The sequence below is a fragment of the Bradysia coprophila genome, unplaced genomic scaffold (genome assembly GCF_014529535.1).
Source record: "Bradysia coprophila strain Holo2 unplaced genomic scaffold, BU_Bcop_v1 contig_732, whole genome shotgun sequence".
NCBI lineage: Eukaryota > Metazoa > Arthropoda > Insecta > Diptera > Sciaridae > Bradysia > Bradysia coprophila.
The window spans coordinates 4,657,756-4,680,417 of record NW_023503972.1 but is presented as its reverse complement, the minus strand read 5'-3'; the positions used below and the strand labels follow the sequence as shown (position 1 = coordinate 4,680,417).

Sequence of the window (22,662 nt, the reverse complement as noted above, 5' to 3'; positions counted from 1 at the left end):
GGAGAAAATTTAGCTGCAGCTTCACACAGCAGATTTTTTTAAATAAATATTTTTTTTATCAATTTAAACGAAACAAACGCACCCCAAAACGGGCACAAAACAACAGATTTAAAATAAGTGGCTTCTCGACCAAGGTTCTGAAAGAACAGGTTAAGACAACTCTGAGTTTATCACGAAAGCGGTGACACACAATTGCATCAACGGCTGCAAAGTTTATATGTAAAATTAAACTTAACAAAAAAAAAATCTGAATTTTCGAGAAAAATATTTTCTTTAAATTGATTTCTCACACTATCCGTATATAAAATTTGGTGTCACCCGCCTTCGTGGTTGACTTAACCTGTTCTTCAGTTTTTTATGTTGGTACAACTGAGGAGACCAAAATAAGAGACCTTTTGACCTTTTGAATATCTGTTCTTGTGCCTGTTCTTGGAGTACGTTGACGAAACCATTCGTTGAACATGTTTTTGTTGGCTCACCAGATTCAATGTCTAGGAGGCGCGGGGGTGACACCCGAAGTTAGTGGTGCAATAGTCTTGTGTGCATGCTTTTCCTCGCAGGACTTCAAGGAAATGATTACTTACCTGATGTCAGAACTGAACTGGCTCGTCGTGTATCAGCGATTTGAACGTGTGAATTTCATCATGATTACAAACAAGCTAAATTTGTCGAGGTGCACACATCTGTAAATTTCGTTGGCAAAGGATTTTCAAAAAGACTATCTTGCGAGGATTGCTTTGGCTGCGGATTTTCAAGGATTTTCTTTTTAAGTTTTGAGGATTTTCTGATGAAAGGATTTTCAAAGAATTTTTTGTGGATTTTCTTTCGACTGACAGAGGATTTTCTACGAATAACTGCCCCTAAATTTTCGGTAAACTTTTATAAATTTCAGTAATCTTTGGTAAATTTCAGTAAATTCGGTAAACTACAAATACAATAGACCCTGTGACATTAGTTTTTCTTGTGTAAAAAAGGGATAATAGCTTGATCTCATCCAGGGGCGCCGACTTCTAAGGACAAGCGAGGCTCGGGTACCACTACTCGAATGATGAGCACCACTACATCTTTCCAGTTTTTCTTGAAAGAGCACCACTACTCCCAGATTCGCTTGTTGTATGAGCACCACTACTCCCAAACACAAGTCGGCGTCCCTGATATCATCGTTTATTTTTGTCGTCGTCTTCGATAACAGTATGCACGGTATTCGATGCTTTTGCAAATTCGGTCAAAATATTGAATCTGAAACTCTAGTTCTCTTCTCAGCCAAAATCCATACACCGTCAGAGATAAAATTTGGATGCATTACCGGTTTGAGGCGGTTGAAGGATATTTATTCTGAGTTTTAGAGAAAGTTCTGCGAAAAGAGTCAACGGACTGAGGGATCTATATAATAAATTGGAACATTATGTGAGGTGAGCGTGAGGGTAGGTAAAAAACAAACGAAACACTGCTAAAAGTCAATAACCATTTTAAATTTTATATATTTCATATTTAACATTAACATTATAATAGTTTTTCTTGTTTAATACACCTGTGTTCTGTTTTAAACTGTTTTAATGAATTTTGGTTGTAAAATAATTTGCATTTTCACTTTATGGTATATATAGATATTATATGAGTACATGTAGTTGTGGGATGCCATTATTACTTAAAATGTGAGTGAACCAAATATTTATGGCCATTATTTTATTGTTATATGGTATTTTCATCGATATAAGAATACCAAGATGCAAAGAGAAAAAACTCTTCCACGCAATGGACCATATTCAAGCTAAACGATTGTTCCATTTTCCATTTTCTACCACCACATACTTAATGCCTGTGCATTTTCAGAGTCTTGCTGCTGCTCTTTCTTGTTCAATTTATTGTTTAGAGCTTTAGGTGTAGAACGGTACGGTGAAATAATAGCTACTACAATAGAGTTTTGGATAATTTCTCTGATAGCATCCTTTAGCACCAATTTCTCAAGATTGTTTTAATTTAGCCAAAAATTTCTGAGACCAGTTATCAGCTGGAACAAATGAATCTTGTGTGGCTAGGTGGTTTGAAGCATACTCACTTGAGCCAATTATTTCTGAGAACAGCTATCAGCTGGAACAAATGGATCGTGTCTGGCTCGGTGGTTTTAAGCATACTCACTTGAAGCACCACTTGAGATTCGGAAACAAAATGCTGTCATGAAAGCCACGTACTTTATACAAGTATAGATTAAGGTTAGCTCGTTCGGTATGTGTTTTTTCCACCTAGATAGGAAGCACGGGGGTTCGGTGGTGTTTGAGTTTCCCTATGTTGCACACATTGTAATGTCAAGTATATGTCCAAGATCTTTAATTTGTGATAGGTGAAGTCCTTGTTCACATAGCAATCTGCGCAGCAGTCTTCCTATTACAAAATCTTGAATTTGTCAACAAAGTTTGGCAACGTGTAAAGAACAAAAAAAACACCCGAAACCGGTCGCAATCCACTTGTCAACGGACAATACATGAACAAATTACCCAGTCTTTTGCTTATTAAAGTACGAATATGACTGCGTCAATGACGGCAATTTGTCCCCGAACCAAAAGTGGCTCCGATAAAGCCCAAATTGACCTAATTTTCTCACTAGGCTTCCTAAGCATCCTGAATGCTCAGCCTGAATACAAACTTTCACTTTGACGTTTACACATTAAAACTATGGTTGACTATGCACTACAACAGAAGTGCATGAATTTAAGAACGCTTGTGGTGGACGAAAACTTGACTTCTCCTTTTCATCCCCTCACATTGTCAACTTAACTCTACTAGCACGTTCATCGAAATTTAACTCGTCCTTTAACTTTGCATATCTAGACTCGGTATTCGAATATCGATGGTGTTATGATGCATAGTTTTACTGCGGTTATTATTGATTAGATTTTCTTTTTAAATGTTTTTCAAAGTCCACTTTTATTGGCGCACTGTCCATCAATGACGTATCCATAATTTGAGCTCAATTTTACGATTTCGGATATTTTAGTTTGGATTTTGAAAGTCGTTACAACATATCAACGACGACAAACGTCATTAATGAATAGTCCCGAATAAATAAATTATAGGATACACATGTTCCATTAACAATTCCATATTATATGTGCAAAGTATTGATATGTCGTCTATATATATATATATAATACCTAGTCCAATTACAATTCACTTTCATGTTGCCTTTCGTTTTGTTTACAAATCCAAGGTCTTATATTAGAAGTAAGGTGACGCTATTCACTGGGACAGTTGTCGCAAAAATTTTGGTATGTACGTTATGCAAACAAGATTTTGGTACAACTTCAGTTTTCATATTGAAATGCATCAAGAAGTATCAAATTTTTTGTGACACTTCCCCAGCAAATAAATATCGATTGACGTAACCTCCTAATAAAAGACCTTGGCCATACTATGTGAATTTACTGCGTCGATTTTGAACTACGGTCTAAATTACATTACCCAAAATATATCTTTCGTCATTATGTCTGATTTCAAAGTAATATTTCAAAAATTCGAAGAAAGTCGCGATAAGTCAGCCTCCACCAATGATTTTCAAAATTAGTACTAAAATCTCAAGGCCGCTAGACTTAGGCCACTTAGACTGTGTTACATAGTTTAAAGATATACTAGATTACACAAGGGACTTTGACATGTGTTGTATAGTGTGTACTCTCAATGTTTTTATTCCTTCATGAATTTATGAGAGCTGACCCACAGATCAATTCAATTAACCTGTTTTCTTCTGTCAGTGAACACTATGCAAAAAAGGTGTGATGCCTTCAATTTCGCATCATTTTTGTATGTAACAGCTGACAAAGTTCACCAGGTAATCTAGTATATTTCCTGAACTTTAACAGTACTGTTATGATCAGAGCGAGAATACACAAAGACCGCTTGAATTTATCTTACCTTGAGGTATACTTGTCATTGAATATTTTCATAAACATTTTTGACCCAAAGCAAGTGATCCAAATTATATTTTCTTCTCTCTTTTATCAATACTCAACAATCCTTTTATAGCTTTCCGTTTGTGAAAACTGTAAATACAACAGATGCGTTAGTCCGTACGTAATAGACCCAGTATACAAAATCGAATACGGTCAATTATACAGTGACTGACCGATCTGAACTTTCTATTCTTCAACTAATCCATTCGCACGTCCTCATTACATTCATGGTCAGAGATTCCATAACATTTACAAACTAAAACACACCCTCTTTGATGCACATTTTGGCAACACGATTATACATTTTGTTCAGTATGGTTGCCACAATAATAAACAACGACAAACAAACAGTTAGGTACTGGTACATACTTTCTGCTTCACAATGGTGAATACGCGTCCGAATGCTGAAACAATGAACAGCAATGCAAAAATGTTGCTGGAAGATCGCATTCATTCCAGCGACATTGATCCCTCTGTTATCCTCTGCCGATGCTCTCGTTGTGTCCCAGCGAATAGCTAATGCACAACGACCGACGACTGTTCAACGAAACAGCAATTCGATTGCCATACAGCTAGTTGGTAAAATTGCGTCAGAGCTTTTCCTTTTGGCTCTTCCGTTGTGCCTCCAAGCGCACCTCTAGCATACCGTACGGAATTATGGTTATCACAAGTAAAATGACTAAAACTAAAATTTTGATATTTTCACACAGTAAACCGTGTGCGGCGAATGTTACGCCCAGGCCCAAAAATCGGAGCGCCTGAAGTGGTGACGTGACTTCGATGACATGACCGGTGTGCGTCAGTGTGATCAATGCAAATTGTAACGTTTCCCACATGGCATTGCAGGCACCCCAGCATCCGGCAATGACATAGAAAAGGGCACTGTCGTCCAGAGACGGTTTCCATCGAGAAAGTACCAGTAGCAAGCAGGCGTGGAAAAAGAAACCGGCCGCTGGAAAATTATTTTGATTTTAAATATTTTCTCTTGTTTGGCTTGGTGTCCGAGGACACTATGGCACACTTTAATGGAAAGTGTGGAAATATCTCGGGAAATGTAATCTAAGTAATGGATTAATGCAAATGATGGCTACGGGAGGACAAAATTTATTTTAAAATAAAATTAAACGAAGGTCTTTCCGTTGAGACACATTGCTCATCTTATTTACCGACACACACAAACAAAACAAAAAATCCAGAACCCTTTTCAACAAAGCCATCAATAACAGAATTTTTTTATGTATCCGGGAAAGCTTAAACTGATAAAATGAAAGCCAGTGTGTGTGTCAACTGAACTCTACACGTTTTTCAACAGTAGAACGTATAGCACAGTAAGTACACCAACAATTCTCAGGATATTATTCGCATTAAAACGGATTGTGTAATAAAATGTACGTAATAAGCTATGGATGATATAACCGTTCAGTGGTTCTTTATACAACCGTAAAAAGCGTAGTTTATTATTGTAGGGTGCTCGAAAATTTGAATTTATTTTGATTTTCGCTTTCGAAATATTTGTTAGTATCTCCATGCAATTGCTAAATCTGCTACTTCACCTAGTGTTCACAATCTTGTACTTCATTACATTCAACATAGCAAGAGGTAATCGATCTTTTAATAGTTATCTATATAACAAGTCGGGTTTTCGTGTGATTGTTGATCCGAGCCGAAGCCGATCCCTTCCCACAGCTTTAGCTTACAGTCAATTTACGTTTCATACCCTAGGGTTGTAATGCCTCTGGTAAACAATCGACATCTAGTGCAATAAGACACCTTCATACGATTCTTGTTGCATAAATAACTATTACGACATGGTTAATGATCACACAATGTCCAATAAATTTCGGTCCACCCTAAATTATCACAATTTATTGCTACATATAGACAAGGTCGCCGCGTATGTATACACGAACTTGAACCCATTCAATGTGTCACATGCACGCATCAACTTCATTTGGAAATGTTTTATGATTTAGGAAGGACAACACAAGCACAATTTACCTAAAACGGCATATCGTTTCGTATGTTTCAGGAGCATACTCAATGTACATGACACGATTAATTGCATCAGACCCATTCCAATCAACGATCCGGCCACAATATTCGGTCCCATTGAACAGGAAACGAATGCCTGAAATTTTTGAACGGATGTCAATTTGCACTCGATTTCGAACGACCGTCGCACCGGCTGACAAAAAATCGTAATTCGATGTAATAATGCACTCACCTTGGTAAAGTCACCCAGCATATAGCCTTGTTCCGTACCGATGAAAAAGGACATTGGTCCAGCATATAATAGTGTGTCCGTCATACCTTTTATTGATTCGCATTTGAAACTGTTATCTATTTGCTGCGACAGACACGTTAATGTTAATGCAATTATTGCCAATGTCATGTAGGCTATTATCAATGGCATTGTACTGTTGTACTGTGCACCAACAGTTCCAATCGATTCGGTATAATTAAATTCAATCCACACGGGACATGAATCTGCTCCACAAATCCGTTGACCTTGCTCATTTATCTCATAGAAATTGTCAAACGGTTGATTCAATTGACTAATTGTTGCTTCAGCATTAATATCGTACTCCCTTTCCACCGACTGTGTTACATTCGTGTTCCATTTGTCTGAAGCGGCAACGCTTTCATTGTATATCGGCTTATGCACAGCGTTCGTCATTTCATTTCGCCCATAAAAGCACTGACTGTTTTTCGATGCACAGGTCATCACAAAGGCGGCAATTAATGCTCCAAGAACGATGCCCAGATTTTCGGACGCATGATACCATCTAGCTAGACGGCGGACTCTTTCATCACGATTACAAAATGCTTTATGCTCATCCACACCATCGACCGCAGATGGTGTATTGTTGCATTCGTTTTGGCCGCAACTAATGCGACTTGCAAAAAATACGACCAAATTCCATTTGGCTATCCAGCTCGGTCCGAGCGTAGCACCAAGAATCAAATAGCCCGGTAATAGTACGTAGACCAAGGGATACAGATGAGCTAACAGGAAAATACACAATCCGGCGTAACTGATAACCAGCAACAGTACGTAGCCAATTTTTTTAACGATCCTCGTAGTTAGTAAGCACATTCCTGCATCGATGAAAAGATAGATTTGAATTCATAAGTTTTCGTTTCCCTACCATTTGAATGGCATACCTGAAGTAATTAGGAAACACAGGCTGAGCAATAAAGAACCAACGTTAGGCCCAAATTTTAACCATTTCTCATTGTTCAGCCATATGGAATTAGATCCCTAAATCAGGTGATGGCGGTTGAGGTTTGATTAAAAATCGTAAATCAAACATTTTTGATGGGAGTTGCGGGAAGAACATTTTTTCAGAGATCGGCTGACTAATTGTTTGACCTAATTAAATTCCCGACAATTCCAAAACCTAGGATTCCTTAGGATACCTCATTAGGGTGTACCGGTTTTGACAAAATGTCTTAGTTCATTTAGGGCTCAGCCTGAAATCTACTCAGCTGGTCCATCTGATCATTTTATTTAGCATATTTAACGTTTAATTTACAGTTTTGCACATTTTCATCACATTTTGTTGCGAAATTAAAGTCTCAAAAACACCATCGGGGAACTTTGACAATCAGTCACGAACTCAAAAAATATTTTTTAAACTTGATCTTTTTTGTAAAATAATCTATGAAGTGTGGAGATAAGATAACCATATAGACCCAACATTTTATGTATACTGAACCCACCGTAAAAAATTGATAAATGTGACGAAGACCATAAACGACAAAATTTTCAAAAATCGATCTGGCGGCAGCACAAAATCAAAGTTTGAAAAAAAAAATCTTTCATAAAATGATCAGATGGACCAGCTGAGTAGATTTCAGGCTGAGCCCTAAATGAACTAAGACATTTTGTCAAAACCGCTACACCCTATTCCTCATTCTGGTTTCTCATAATACCATCCGAACGTAATCGATTTAGCTCAAAAATATAAAAAATAACTAAAAAGGCCAGAAGGACCACGGATGCACTTCTATCTATTGTTATTTTGGAGAAACAGATAAAACGCGTAGAAAAAGTTCGGACATTGCCCGAATCATCACTTTGATTGCCGATCAAATCCCGAGAATTTCCTTTTTTTTGGTTTTCTCCGCATACTCCACCATCAAGACGTAAAAAAAATAATTCATTCCATTCTACCTAGAGTGCCAGTGCTGTGGTTAAATCCCTTACTCCAGAGAATATTTCCTCTTTCCCGCAACTCTTTCACTGTTTCATTTTGCAATTATTAAAAGAAAAAGTCTTTTTCACCTGTAATCCAATCAGAGGCACTAATATGGCACATGTGAGCCCATGTGCTATTACTAGAAATCTAAAATTTTTGGCAACTTTCGATCGTATGTGTTCGGGTACTTTATGACGACATCCCCGATTATTTATGGTTAGTAACCGTTTTATTGATGTGGCACCTATGGAACTGTTAACTGATTCTCGGCGTCTAGCAGCTGCGGCCAGTTGTATTTGATATGGTGGTAGCGTTAGATTTGCCCGATGACTGCGAGATGAAATAGGCGAGTATGCTGTCATGTGCTGGAATGAACGGAAACTATTAACTTACATGCGAAGAGGAAACGGGTACGTATCGATTCGGTGTAATATAAATCTCGGTCGTAAAATTTTCGTAAAGTAAAATAGAATTTTACGAGGGTTTTGTCCGCATGAAACTAGCTTCAGTTGTTGAATGTAAAAATGCTAACGACATTCGCTGCACCTTCCATACAATAAACCACGTAATTATGCAAAGTGGCACGTAAGGCATTATTACACAACAATACATCCGTGCAAGCTTACTCAAACATAAAACTTTAATTCCAATGTTTTACATTTCGGGTTAAAAACGACCGAAATACTGCTACCATCAATTCAATTGTACATATCTACCCACTGTGTATAGGATTTCCCCTGGTTTCGAATGGAAAAATGTCAATGTTACACCTAAATTGTCACTGCATACAAAGCATTCAAATCTTTTCATTTTTAATGGAATGAAAGGTGTTGTATGCTATGGAAGGTTCGAATTGCGACCCATTCAAATCGATATTTTCCTTTTTTTTATGATTATGTGTGGCTGTTAAAAGCGTATCTAGACAGGAAGGAGATACAATCCGAAATTTTCGTTATAACATCTCCATACCATACGTTGCGCGCCACCATACATATCAATTTTTCTTACAAAAGAAAAAAGAAAAATTTAACGCTTTACGTGAAGCTGTTGTGAAAGGAGTGTTAATATAGCACAAAACATCATAAACATTTACGGATCGTGTTAATGGGTATTAAGAGCAATACTTTAGTTGCTGGTAGTAAGGGGACTAATTCTAAGTTTTTAGGGCTAAAAGACCGCCCTTATACATAATTAACAATGTGTGAACATTAGGACGGGATAGGACGTATTAGCCTTCTACAAAATGATCGAGTTTCGATTCAAGTGTCAGATAATTCCACATGGAACAGAGAAATGATAATTTGGTACGCCTGTGGCGAGATAGAAAGAACATGTGAATGGCAGTTGGTCCCTATGGGAGAGAATGTGAGAGAATTAGTACGAAATTCACCATGGTAGCCAACTGTCATTCACATGTTCCTTCTATCTGGCCACAGGCGTACCAACTTATCATTTCTCTGACATGGAATTTTTCATATTAGTGACACCCTAAAGCTCACTCAAAAGTTACGGACTGAATGACTCGTATGAAGTTACCCCGATCCCATACACTTGTGTACATGTTTGTCTAGCCTACATTTAGGTGAGATATCAATTAAGCATCTAACTTACCTCAGAGATTATTTGTAGAATTCGAGACGTGACCCGGAAGAAGGACCTATTTTTGCCATGTGAACCTAAAGCACCGTATCGCATTTGTATCTACTTTCAAACAGCTTTCTAGAGCTTTAGCCTTGATTTCCACTTACTCCGTGTGCTCTCCGTTTATTCTTTAAACAATTAAAAAGAGGCGTAGTTTATCTAGACGGTGGCCAAACGATTTGGTTTCCACTTAATCAAGCATTAGACCTCTATTGAATTTAACGAATTCGCTTTTACTAATGGAATCCAGAAGAAGCTCAAAGCTTTCGAAAGCGCTCTAAAACACACAAATAATGCGATACGATGCGGCTTTAATGAACAGTCCCTCGATTATCTGTCATTTTTGTATGAAAACGAAAGTTGCAGATTGTCGCGCGTTTCTTTGCTGTACAATTTTCCGTGTGATTTTTCTACAACTTTATCTCATGCTGTTAACTGTATACACTATTCTACAGAGAAGTCATAAAATGGAAATTGCTTCTCACGTGAATATTGTCCTCGGATCATCAAGTTTCACACACGAAACTCATTTCCTTCATTCTCTGTCATCAATTCGAAATTTTATCGTGAAATGTTTAACTTTTCTGAAAAGTTGCAATGAGATGTAGACATAGCAAAATATATACACAAATTGAATGCTTCAATTGTAATCGGTTTTGCTACGAGCTACGTGACTTACACATACCTTTTGATATCAAAAAAAAAAAAACAGGAGGAATTTCACATTGCAATAATGGGGGTAATGTTCAGAAAATTGAATAGCAAATATGTATGCAGAGCGCATCAATTATGCTACGAAAATATTGCTCTTGACGAGCTGATGGTAATTTCGAGAAAAATAAATCGAAAACTTTCAGGCATTTTGCTATTGTTTAAATAGCCTGAAGCCAACCAACATTAAATGCCAACAGATTAACGTGTCAGTAAAATGCATACTGTGGTGAATTTTCCAAACTTAACACTAACAAAATTTTCCAATGTGCCTGTAGCGTAGCATTCAAAATTAATTACTGGTACACTGCAGAATCAAGACGTTAGTGTTATACAAAGTGAACAGTTTGTAGATTCAATCATTCTGAATCATTGATTCATGCAATACCATGCCATTGTCAGTAAACAAAACATGAACATGAATTTTGAATTTAATTTTGCTCTATTTGAACTGCGGAAATTCGATTCTCACTCTTTGTCGCACATCGATTATATACTCGATGAATTTCTTGATATTGCTCTAATATACTTTGTCCGGGGTCGATAAGTGTTCTCGCAGTGATTCAATCGTCTAACATCTACCAGACTACGATCAGACACATAATAAGGCACCGTGTCCCACATCACGAACTCCCATATATATATAAAATTCGATCACCCCGCAGGAGCACAAATCAAAGCCTAAGCTATAATAAAATCGGGTCATCAATTCTACCTTCCAATAATTTAACAATAATAAAACATCTCACAGAATCATTCATTTCACGTCCATTCTCAAGTGAATAAAAAGTTCATTGATTCGGGTCTGATATTGGGGGAGAGTTAAACGAATCACGCTACGCTATGAAACATAAATCGGAACTTTTTTTTTCTGTGGAGAGTGACTGAAATTTTGCCAAATATTTATTGTAATGCGAGGCAAGGGTAGTAAACTATCAGGGAAAATTTAAGAATTGAACGAATGCTGAATTGTGTTGGAGTTTGCAGTGCGTCGATTAGAGGTTGCCTACCATGTTGTCTTTGGGAAAGGCATATCGATTTTATTATCGGGTTCGTTACTTCTTTCGATTGAAGAACTTTCAACGGATTGAAATCTATTACTTCATTAGTTTTGTCAGGTGTGAGAGTCTCAGCATGAGCCTAAGATAAAGAATGCAATCACACAAGACAACAAACTTCTCAGAGGAGTAGTACTCTAAATAGGCGACGGAGACTGGACAGTGTATACTTTATTTATACGAATTTTGGCATTGTAACGAAAATTTGGAATTTGGAAAAGAATTTTCTATTTTGGCAGAGGGTACATCGCCATTACATGTAGGATTCTCATAACACACTGAGCGAAATTTCCTCCGAAATTCGTGATGAAAGTTTAACTTCCGTCCCACTCGTAAGTTATTTACATTCCACGCAATGAACGTCAACACAAGGTATGGTCGAATACCAAACTTTGTATGGAGCGGTGGTCATAGCGATTTTATATAAACAAACTCACCTCTCATGAGTGGTGAGTTTGTTTATATGAAATCGCTATGACCACCGGTTTGTATGAATAGACCATACCTGGTTTACACTTTCATTGATTCCACGTACATCAACACAATACGTAACACATGAATATTTAAATGTGACAACCGAAATACGTAACTACCGTTGAAATGCCACTCTTTTCAGCACTCATTTGAGTGTTGTAAAGTGACTTATTTCAGCATCCGTTTGATGTGATATTACAACACTCAAAGCACTAAAGCAGTGTTGATATGGAATTTGTATGAGTTGTTACAGCATTTGCTTGAGAAAATGCAAAGAAATGTGATCGATCAAATTTGAAGAGTGATTGTTTACAATGAAAATTATGATTTTTTGTGCTCTGGTCTATTTCAATTCTCGGATGGCACAAAGCATGATGTGTTACACGTATTGTAATGAGATTTTTTCAGCACACGACCCAATTTTCCTTACTCGCTCCGCTCGTAAGGAAAACTTGGGTCTAGTGCTGAAAAAATCAACATTACAATACTTGTAACACAACATACTATTTCAATATGTCTCACGTATAGAAAACAGTGTCCATGTATCATGTACGTCAGTGAAGTATATTACACCTCTCCGAGAAATTTTACACATACCCGGAGTATTGTCTGAATTTTCTTTTTCTGGGTGCAGACCTTTAGTCTGCATAGTCGGTATATTCGACATGGAATTTTTTTAGCGATTATATCGCATTGGTAACGTAGTTCACTCACGCTTCATAATTTGAGTAGCTGGGGGCTGCAACGATTTACAAACCGAATGACTCAGACTAACTTTCCTCAGAGAAAGTTTGCGTACTTCAAGGCGTGGTTTGGAAGTCACGTTAGACCGGTGCGGTGGTCCAGAATGTACTTGTAATTGACCGTGAAAGGCTGTTAGTGAGGCCTCTAAACAAATCAAATCAACTTGATATTCAATCTTACAGCTGTCGTCCACTAAAATTTTCTTTATTTGCAAACAAGATTGGGGAAGTAGCCGAAATTTGATTCTCGTTGTAGCAACAAATTTCCAACCAAGTACACAGTCTGCTATTATAATTTGTATAGATTAGATGTGCTTGCTGACTTATTTTAAAATTCTTTTCACATTATTTGCAGTCTTTCTGGTGCCGATTTGATGCGATGAAGGCCATACGCAGATATGCTTTCGTATAATATATATAGTTCGACCTTCGTCGCTGAATTCGAGGACACAAAAAATTTAACGAACTTTCAATCCATCAGGGCAATAAAAGACAACTATTTATTATGCCCCACCACATGATATATTGTAACATAAAACACGGCGGACCACTTTTTTTGTTCATGCCACGAAAGCTTCAAAGCATCGTCATCAGCTCAAATCTAAGGCAATTAAGTTTGACAAATAAAAATTGCGAAATGGGAGATTTTTTTTTTCGTTTGCAATGTAGAAGGACATCACGACCAGAATATATATATCTATCTATTCTATGGCATTGTTGTTATCTCTGATTTCAATGAATAATAATGTGTTCTTAACTTTGAAAGAATTTTTCTACTTCAATTTTTATACAAAGGTAAGGCACCTCCATATAGAAAACTGTATTATATATTGCTCTATGCTATTTCATTCAATGTCAAGACTCATGTCACGTATATAGCAGAGAAGAACGGATAAAATGCGAAGGAAGTTTGCGTTGTAAAAGCTGCCAGTTTTGCTGTTATGGGTATGGAAATGGTATAGCACGATTCTCACAGGCATTAGGAAGGATCGATTTTGTTTCGTTAAAATTTTTCACCTACAGGAGTATATATATGCCCACACCTTTCTCGTCCATTTTCTAATAATTGCAGATTCTGTGTAGCAGATAATGCTCGTATCTGTCAGAAATCTATTCCTTCATGTGTTCAATCTGTTATTTGGTTTGCGTCTCGGATTTAGTGCCGATAATATTATTACATGTAAAGCTCGTTTGCAAATGTCATTCAGTCAGCTGACCTGTGACGGTGTTGTTTTGTCTTCATTTTAGAAACTTTGAATTTTTAATGTTTGCTTTCGTGGATGATGGTCGTTTGTTTTTGTCCCGTCACAATTCGCTTTTACGATTTTGCACACCTACACACTGGAGCTGTGTGGGAATTTTAAATAGTCCGATTACTCCGAGGCATACCTTATTTTGTCCAACTTTAGTTTTTATAATCTGTGAAAATCTAGCACTGTCTTTAGAGTTTTCTCCTGAGGTTCAAAGTTTCAACCGCAGGCGACGGTTTGTAGCCGGAAACCATGTCGTGGGAAAAGCTTCGTAACAAATTCAGTTCCAGCCAATATTATTAATAAAACCTTCTGTATACAGATCACCGTCCCTCATAAAACGAGTAAACCGTCAGTGTTGTTATCAGATATACATCATCAATAACCCAATGGTGCTATGGAGGCGTCGGTTCGCTGTACATACATTTAACTTCTAAAAACGAATTCGCTTTGAGTTATTAACAATCTGACTGCAAGTGCCATTGATGAACGTTCCCTAACTTAAATCAAATGAACGACAGTTTGAGGATATTGAAGAGATCCAGCTGAAGCCCGAAAACACTTTCTAGAATCTATAGGTTTCAGCAGTGTTATTATCGTTCGATACAAATGGTGTTTTTGCAGAATAAGCGTTTCGGGGCATTTTATCGATAATGTTACTCTACCCAGATGCTCCACCCTACCAAATATGCGATAAATCTATGAAAATGAAATGAAATTGACAGATGGAAAAGTTACTCATAAATATTTTCAATGACTCAAACGAATGCCGACCTTCACTTAGAAGGTAGAAAAATGTTTATTTAATTCTTGCGTGTACATGGGAGGACGAACTTCTCTAAGTAGTAAAAATTTTTCAAGTGAAATAAAAAAACATTTCGATGCATTTTTCATTGGTTTACTTTAATTTTACTGTCACCATCAATGTGGTGCTGATTTGAATTTTATGATCTTTGCTCGTGCGAATGGAATGTTGCAATTTAAATATTTGATAGTAAAAGAGATTCCGAGAAAAGCTTTTGTTGTTTTGTAACAGTAGTTTACATGATTTTACATAGAAAGATAAAAAGTAGAGTTTTCGTATGAATGTAGAATATTGTTGATCAGAGGCGTATCCGATGTCAATAAACACACGAAAACGAGACTTTAAATTTTTATGGATTTTACATGCTGAGGGAGTCGAGAGTAGTAAAAAGAACCGTTTTCGACGCATATAGCACGTAAAATACTATTATGCAACTCAGCATCATAATATGCAAAATATGCCTATGTGGCATAAAACGTTGTATGAATCTCAGTGCAACACACATCTAGAGCCTAATAAAGTACTTTGCACTCGATGTCACAAATAACTATTTTATGCGTTTCAAGACGAATGGAGTAGGAAAAGAAAGCCAAAATCTAATTTACGACTATAACAACAAAATGAAGTGAGTGGAAATTGAATAAACAGAGTCCTCTGCGCCTAATTTGTAAATAGGTCATGTTATGACTATAACGTGAGCTTGAAAATTTCATTTTTTTAAGTTCATTTGCTATACGTGCACTATATTGTGCTTGGTGGTTTTTTGCGACGTTTTTTTGCATAAACCGGCTAAAGTGGTAATCTTAATGGATTTTATGGATTCATGCATTCACCACACTGAATTACTTGAAGCGAAATTTGCTTTTCCAATTTATTTACCTCAATCATTGGATCATCCCAAATGTGTGCACACTGGTGAGTTGCTCCTGAACTTCGCGTACGATGAACTTTACGCGATGATAGCGAGTGTCTGTGATGTTGATGTCTAGGTATATTTGTTGCTTGTGGCTGGAATGACGAACGAAACGGTTATTTAACACGAACGAAGGGGGATGATGAGGATGGGGTTGATGTAATGAAACGATGGTTGAGACAACAATTACACAAAAACGTTACATTGGAATTTTTCTGTGATTCTGGAAGGGAAGATCCTAAAGCTGTAATCAGACCTGCACCATTTAGCAAACCGTTTACATTTTAACCATTGTTCATTCGGAATAGTAAACGGCGTAAGTGTTTGAGCACGTTTAACGCTAATCGACTGAATATATCGAATGTTATTAGTCTTTCGCTAGAAGGTTTGGCGTGCCTCACAAGTTAAAAATTCACTAGAGTGACTTATATCAAGAAGATATATGCAGTGAGGTCTTGGTCTAATCGGTATTAGTTCCATAAAGTTCTGCGAATAGATGAACTTGGCAGAACTGAACTGAACGAGATTTATTGTCAGTTATTTACATTCCGATGGGCGAGCAAGAAGGTCAAAGGAAAATTAAAAAAAAAACCTTTATTAATTTATTATGTTAAATGTAAAGTCGAATCTGCCTCTAAGTAGAGTCATTAGAGGCACATTCGACTTTATATTTTATCAGAAATCAAACAACAAATCCTAATTCTTGATCTCAAGCGAAATAAAGATTTTAAAAATTCAAACTTTTACTGGGGGATTTTGGTTCCGAAAATTCCACAACCCACATTATCCTCAATTTTCCCACTGAGTGGTAGAATTCAAGGAATTTGAAGGATCTGTGACATTTTTTTTGGGTTACATTCTGCAGTTTTGAGATTATTGAGATGGAGTGTTGGTTCACAAAATGCGGCTATGGCACATGATCCGCTGTCTTCCCACTTCTAGAATTCATTGAATTTGACGGAGTTATGTGGTTTTTTCGGGATCGCTTCCTTACTTTTGGGGTGGTGGTATGTTGGCAAAAAGATTTCATCATGTGGCCGTAAGTTGTTTTTGCTAAATTCCTACTTCTCGTTTCTCTCTTAAGGTTTACTATCATTTCGCTTATGATTCAATAAAAATGCACACCCCATGAGTAACTATATTGAAAATGATTCCTAGGACGAAGTGTCCCTATTAAATGTACTATGTATAGACATGGGTTCACACTATAAATTTAAGCACAAAAACAATTGTGTGATAATTTTTAAAATCCTACTCCAACAATGTAAATGAGAAATTTTTTTTTAAATGAAAAAGTTTGCCTTTTAAATCAACAAGACAATTTTGTGCCATTTAAAATTTATGCACGAGAATTCATTAAAATATGTATATATTCCAAGTCTACGGCTACATCATACACATGCATCAACACAATGGTTTACACATACTTGAGGAAAATTCGGCAAACGTTCTAATTTCTCCTTGTCTCCTCTGGAAAAGTCTCTCTCGCGAGCCAGCTCTCTTGCGTTCTCGTTCAATTTCTCGTTGATCCGTCGTTGCGCTCTTTCGCGACATAATTCGTTTAAATTTGGCAAACTTCCCATGACTGAGTGTGATTATATGTATATAGATGTCTCCCTGGGTGGTTTGTATAAATATATATATCTATATGACTTTTGCAGGAGCGGTTTATGTATCGAGTTATAACAACCCTTATATCATAGTACGTTCATATATGTATACACAGTGCGATGACTAAGTATACGTCTTGTTCTTCTTCTCGTCTCTGCTTGTGTTACTTTTGGGTTGTGTATTTTTTTGTTATGTTATTATCCACAAGGGAATGTTTTATTTATAGAAGAAAATAGCAAAAATTTGTTCTAGTCGGGAATCGTGATGTTGTTTATCTGAAAAGAAGATTATGCATTTTTTATGGCATATAATTGAAAAAACAAAAAAAAACGATAACTTGATGGACTGTTGTGTTGGTAACGAGACAAACAGTAGCAGGCGTGAGAGCCGCCGTTCAGATCGCGGCAAAAATAATTTTCTGAATTTGGAAACTTTGCTGAACAAATTCTTTCTTCTGAATTGTAAGAATTTGTTTCAGCTTCAACTAAAATAAAAGTTTCCCAGCCGCCGTCTGAATTATTTTTTAACGGCGCTCACATCTGCAAACATGTTTGAAAATGAAATATAGGTAAGAACATCAAAGTACCAGATTACTTATTGAAATTGCCAAATGTATGTATACAGACGAAAATCGTCTTAATCATATTATACGTTGTTGGCGTATATAGACTCTATCTTGTATTATACAGCTAGAATTTTTCTCATCAGTTTGAAAATGTATACAAATCCTCTTTCGAAAGCGACTTCAATTTTAATTCGTTGAGTTTTGTGTGAAATGTTTGCAGGCTTTCATATTTTATTACTTTTGAAGTGTGTAAATTGTGCTTATACGGCTAATTCTGTGGATCAATCGTGAATTAGGATCCGAATAATAAAAGAAAAATTTATTGTGGAATGGAGAGTGGATCAGGGATCATTCATAAATTACTTACCACTTTTTCACTTCACTGCTGTCATCACAATTGAATCTTTTAATGACTCCAAGAATCGAACTCTACGAAGGTAAAATTCTGACCCCCTAAATGTGGGTAAGATAATCTTCGTGTCGTATCGTAGAGTGTGTATTTATCGAGTTATTAAAGATTCCATTGTAAGGAATGATAGGGAAAAGCATGGTGGAAGGAAGGTACATAGGGCTTGATTGAAGCAATCCTTCTCACATACAAAATCATTCATCAATGTTTATACAAGCAATTAAGGTTACATTTAAAGGTTAAGGTTTGGAAATTGATGGAACTCTTTCTGGGTATACGGTCCCAATCATATCATTCCATTATATCCGGAAGATAAAAATCTTTTCAATCGACCTGTAGAACCTATCGCACTTCCATGAATTCAAATAATAATTTCTCCAGATACGTTCGAATTGCAATGAAACTCAAGTCTCACAAAAGCTGACTCGTCTGTAAGACTTTGAACGGGTCGGGTCCGGTCAGACCGGAACCCGAACTTGATTTAACCCGAACCTGAAAAATTATTTCGGGTTCAACCCGAACTTGACCCGAACTTGAATTTTCGATTTCGGGTTTAACCCGAACCCGACCTGAACCCGAAATTGTTCAACCCGAATTTGACCTGAACCTGAATTTTCAATTTCGAGTTCGACCCGAACCTGAACTGAACCCGAAATTTTAAATTTAATCAGGTCGGGTTCGGGTAACCCGAAATTTTTGACTTTTTTTAGTGTAATAAACGCTCAAAATTTCGGGTTACCCGAACCCGACCTGATTAAATTTAAAATTTCGGGTTCAGTTCAGGTTTGGGTCGAACTCGAAATTGAAAATTCAGGTTCAGGTCAAATTCGGGTTGAACAATTTCGGGTTCAGGTCAGGTTCGGGTTAAACCCGAAATCGAAAATTCAAGTTCGAGTCAAGTTCGGGTTGAACCCGAAATAATTTTTCAGGTTCGGGTCATGAATCCGGTTCAGGTCAACCTGAACTAAAACAGGTCAACCCGAACCCGTTCCGAGCCTTACTCGTCTGACGTAACCCAAATACAATTTTATGTTCATATGTCTAGCCTACATTTAGGAGAGACATCAATTAACTTTCCTCAGAGAGTATTTACACACTTTAAGGGGTTGTTCGGAAGTTACGTTAAGTCGGTGGTCCAGACTGTACTTGCTATTGGCAGTAAAAAGCTGTTAGGAGGTCTCCAAGCAAATCTAATCAAATCAAACCTGAACTTTCCTTGTCGCCTAACGTGTACTGGTAACAGCAGCTGTAACAAGACACGTTTGTTTTGATTATGTGTCTGCATCATTTACTTTTCCTACTATCCCACACAAGTTGCCATTAATTGAAATTAGAAATTGAAATGCGGTTTCCGAGCGGTATGGTAAATTTGAACTTGAATGGCACGTTCAAACACCACTATCAGGATATATAATGCACTGACATTGTCTATTATATTCCCAAGACAATCAGTCGAACCAATCGCCTGACAAATGCGATTATCAACCCTAAAGCGATAGTATTACTTGCAATTTGTAGTCTCAAACCGCCGACCGCATACATAACTGACTGTAATGTAATTTCGTTAGATGAATCGAAGGAAACAATACAAAGCGACAAGGTCAAGAATAATATTGATTCATTGGCTTTACTATGTACTTTTAACAATGAAATTTTCCTGGTTACGTGTATCCGATCAGTGTATGTATATAAATGCCCTTTATACATAAATCCCGCTTCCCTTCACGTGTACCAATGTTAATTAAAAGTTTTAATAATAACCTTTTCCCATCATTATCGCAAAACACCGTTAGGTGATGTGAACTGCATATTGCCTGATAAACTTTCAAGGTAAATTTCGTGCATTTGAATATGGTTCGGAATATTGCATTATGTACAAGTTGATTCTGTGTGCCGTTACTTTCCATCGTAAATTTGAATTTTAAAAATTTCGCTATGTAGGCTGACTTTGTCAAGTTCAATGGTAAAATAGACGGAAGTTGAAGTGGAATATTTCATTATAAAACTGTCGTCACATTTCCATAGAAATTAGGAAATTAGATGGAAATTAAGTGGTGCTGCTGCTGCTGATTGTTGAACGTTATTGTTACTTAAGTAGATGGTTGGGTATTTAATTGTCATTTAATTTAAATGTACGGAATGTAGTGTCATCATCTCATTTGCAAATAATTGTCTTCGTAATTGTCACATAAAATTACATTCAGATTCAGCAGTAAGACTAACTAAATATTTTAAAACTTCCTGTCTAAAATGTTTTTACAATGACTATCAGAACTTGAACGGACTGGTTCTGCTCCCATCACTGACACGCAAAGCTAAATAAATGAAGAGGCACCTGACTATAACACCAAATGAATGATAAATTAGAAAGATCACGGTGCGTTCACTAGTTTTTACGAACCGACTATACCATTTAAGGAACCTCGAACCTTTTGTAAGATATATGATCTGTTTTCGTAGTATGAGATGAAACATACAATACAAACAATCCAAAGCAGTAGCTTTTATCACTAAAGCTTCCAAATTTGACACGTGTCAGTTCAGTGTTCGTTCATGCTGGGAGCTGTGCTGTGGATCACGGCATGGGCTAAGCCACCACACTCACGCTGCGTTTGAAAGCTTCCTTAGGAGCAATGACAGTTTTGAATAGAATGTCAATGGAAAACGTCGAAAGACATATTCAATCTTCTCCCTGATCGGAACAGTGCTCAAAATATTATACTTTTCTTTGTTGCTGTGAGCTTTAACGTAGATTTTTTGAGAGGTAACCGACTCGGGTAATTGACTATACACCTTCAAAGTAATTGCCTGTAAATAATTGGAATTGATGGAAATACGAGCAATTGATGGAATTATAAGGAATTGACCGGAATTGACTGGAAATTGTAAGGAAATGAAAGTAAATGAGAGTAAGTAAATACGAATAAGTATGAATATGATGACAATTATTGTCATTTCACAAATAAAGAGCTCATTCAATTCAATTACGGTTCGCCAGACATGTTCATGTGCAAAATGATATGTATACATTGACACAATTGCACCATTACTAACAGTCACCAGTGACCTGCTGAGAAATGGAATTTTTTACTTGCGCAAAACACCGGAAGACGCATTTAATATTCTCTTAGTTCAAGCAGTGGTCTTATAATATTTAAGGTAACGTTTAAAATTTAGCATTTCAATGTATGACGTCAACTATCCCGCCTGACCGTTCTTTCTCGTTGCAAATTTACAACATTGTAGGAATTTATCGTAGCAAAATGAAATGGTGAATTGAATAAACTATTTTCCACTTAAATCAAAGAACCTTTGATCCAAAAAATTTTGTTCAATCACCTGAAGCATTCATGACAGTACTTTTTAAATTATATATTAGAAAAAGTACCGAAACCATCTCAAAGGACACAGTCCGGAAATTCGTGAACAGATAAAACTTGAATGGAAAGAACGTCCAACATCAATATTATTTTACGTTTTTTATAGTGACAAATCCAAGCACTTACACACGTTGTCGTTCCAGTTGGGTCAACCCAGTAAAGGGTTAACAACCCAAGCACAAAAATGTAAAAAAAAAATGAGAAGAAAATGTTGGAAATGTACCATCCGTCCGTTTCATATATCAAAAGCATTTTCGCATTATTCAGTGTGGATATGGATATACATTTTAGAGACAGAGCTATATATCACTTTTAAACGAGAAATTATATATAAAAAAAATTCTTTTTTATTTTTAATGTGGGCGGTAAGAACTAGATAATAATACTGTGTGGAAATCATGAAATAAACTGAAGGGCGGTGGTTGCTATATATGCGAAAAAGAAAATTCATTGGAATATTACATATAATCAGCATGGCACTTGATTATATAGATAGATGTCTACGTCGAGGGCTACGGGTTTTTAAATTTCATCTTCAGGCATAATGAAAATCTCGACTTTTCAATCGCAATTACAATTTTTGTCGAAAACCTCTGATGCGTCTTAAATCTGTCTGCATAATAAATAGGCAAATATTTAGTTGAAATTATAAATTAATAAAAAAAAGTCTATGTGTAGTGTATATGCCAAACAGGGTGGATCGATTTTTGTCTTTTTTTCCTTTTAAACACATACCGTCAGAGCCTCCTGATCATTTTTTAGCAGAACTTTTTTTTTGCGTTTTAAGGGTAATTTTTGATTAGAGCTGTGTACGCATTTTTTTAAAACTCATATAGTGTGCAAACATTTACCGATGGGTACAATGAGATTATTCAAAAAATGTCGGGGCAGGAACGTTTATTTTACTATTACGTCGAATTCGAAAAAATCAGTTCTGTAAACAGAACCTGACT

At 36.6% G+C, this 22,662-nt stretch overlaps 1 protein-coding gene across 1 annotated transcript; it reads right to left on the bottom strand.

The window, feature by feature from the left end:
* Window positions 1-2,316: 2,316 nt before the first annotated feature.
* LOC119084259 lies at window positions 2,317-17,677 on the bottom strand. Its single transcript, XM_037194168.1, has 7 exons — window positions 17,172-17,677; window positions 15,711-15,839; window positions 8,236-8,514; window positions 7,113-7,209; window positions 6,172-7,046; window positions 5,946-6,075; window positions 2,317-4,899 (listed from the first exon to the last, which is right to left on the bottom strand). The coding sequence occupies exons 1-7, from the start codon at window positions 17,325-17,327 to the stop codon at window positions 4,538-4,540; spliced, it is 2,028 nt and encodes a 675-aa protein (XP_037050063.1). The 5' UTR covers window positions 17,328-17,677; the 3' UTR covers window positions 2,317-4,537.
* Window positions 17,678-22,662: the final 4,985 nt, after the last annotated feature.

Bases quoted from the DNA above. Each gene is read 5' to 3' on its own strand.
- LOC119084259 (XM_037194168.1), bottom strand. From the start codon at position 17,327: ATGGGAAGTTTGCCAAATTTAAACGAATTATGTCGCGAAAGAGCGCAA. The intron at 15,840-17,171 runs GTATGTGTAAAC...TCGTCATTCCAG, and splicing joins GTTTGCCGAATTTTCCTCAA to CCACAAGCAACAAATATACC. The intron at 8,515-15,710 runs GTAAATAAATTG...CGTTCATTCCAG, and splicing joins GGGATGATCCAATGATTGAG to CACATGACAGCATACTCGCC.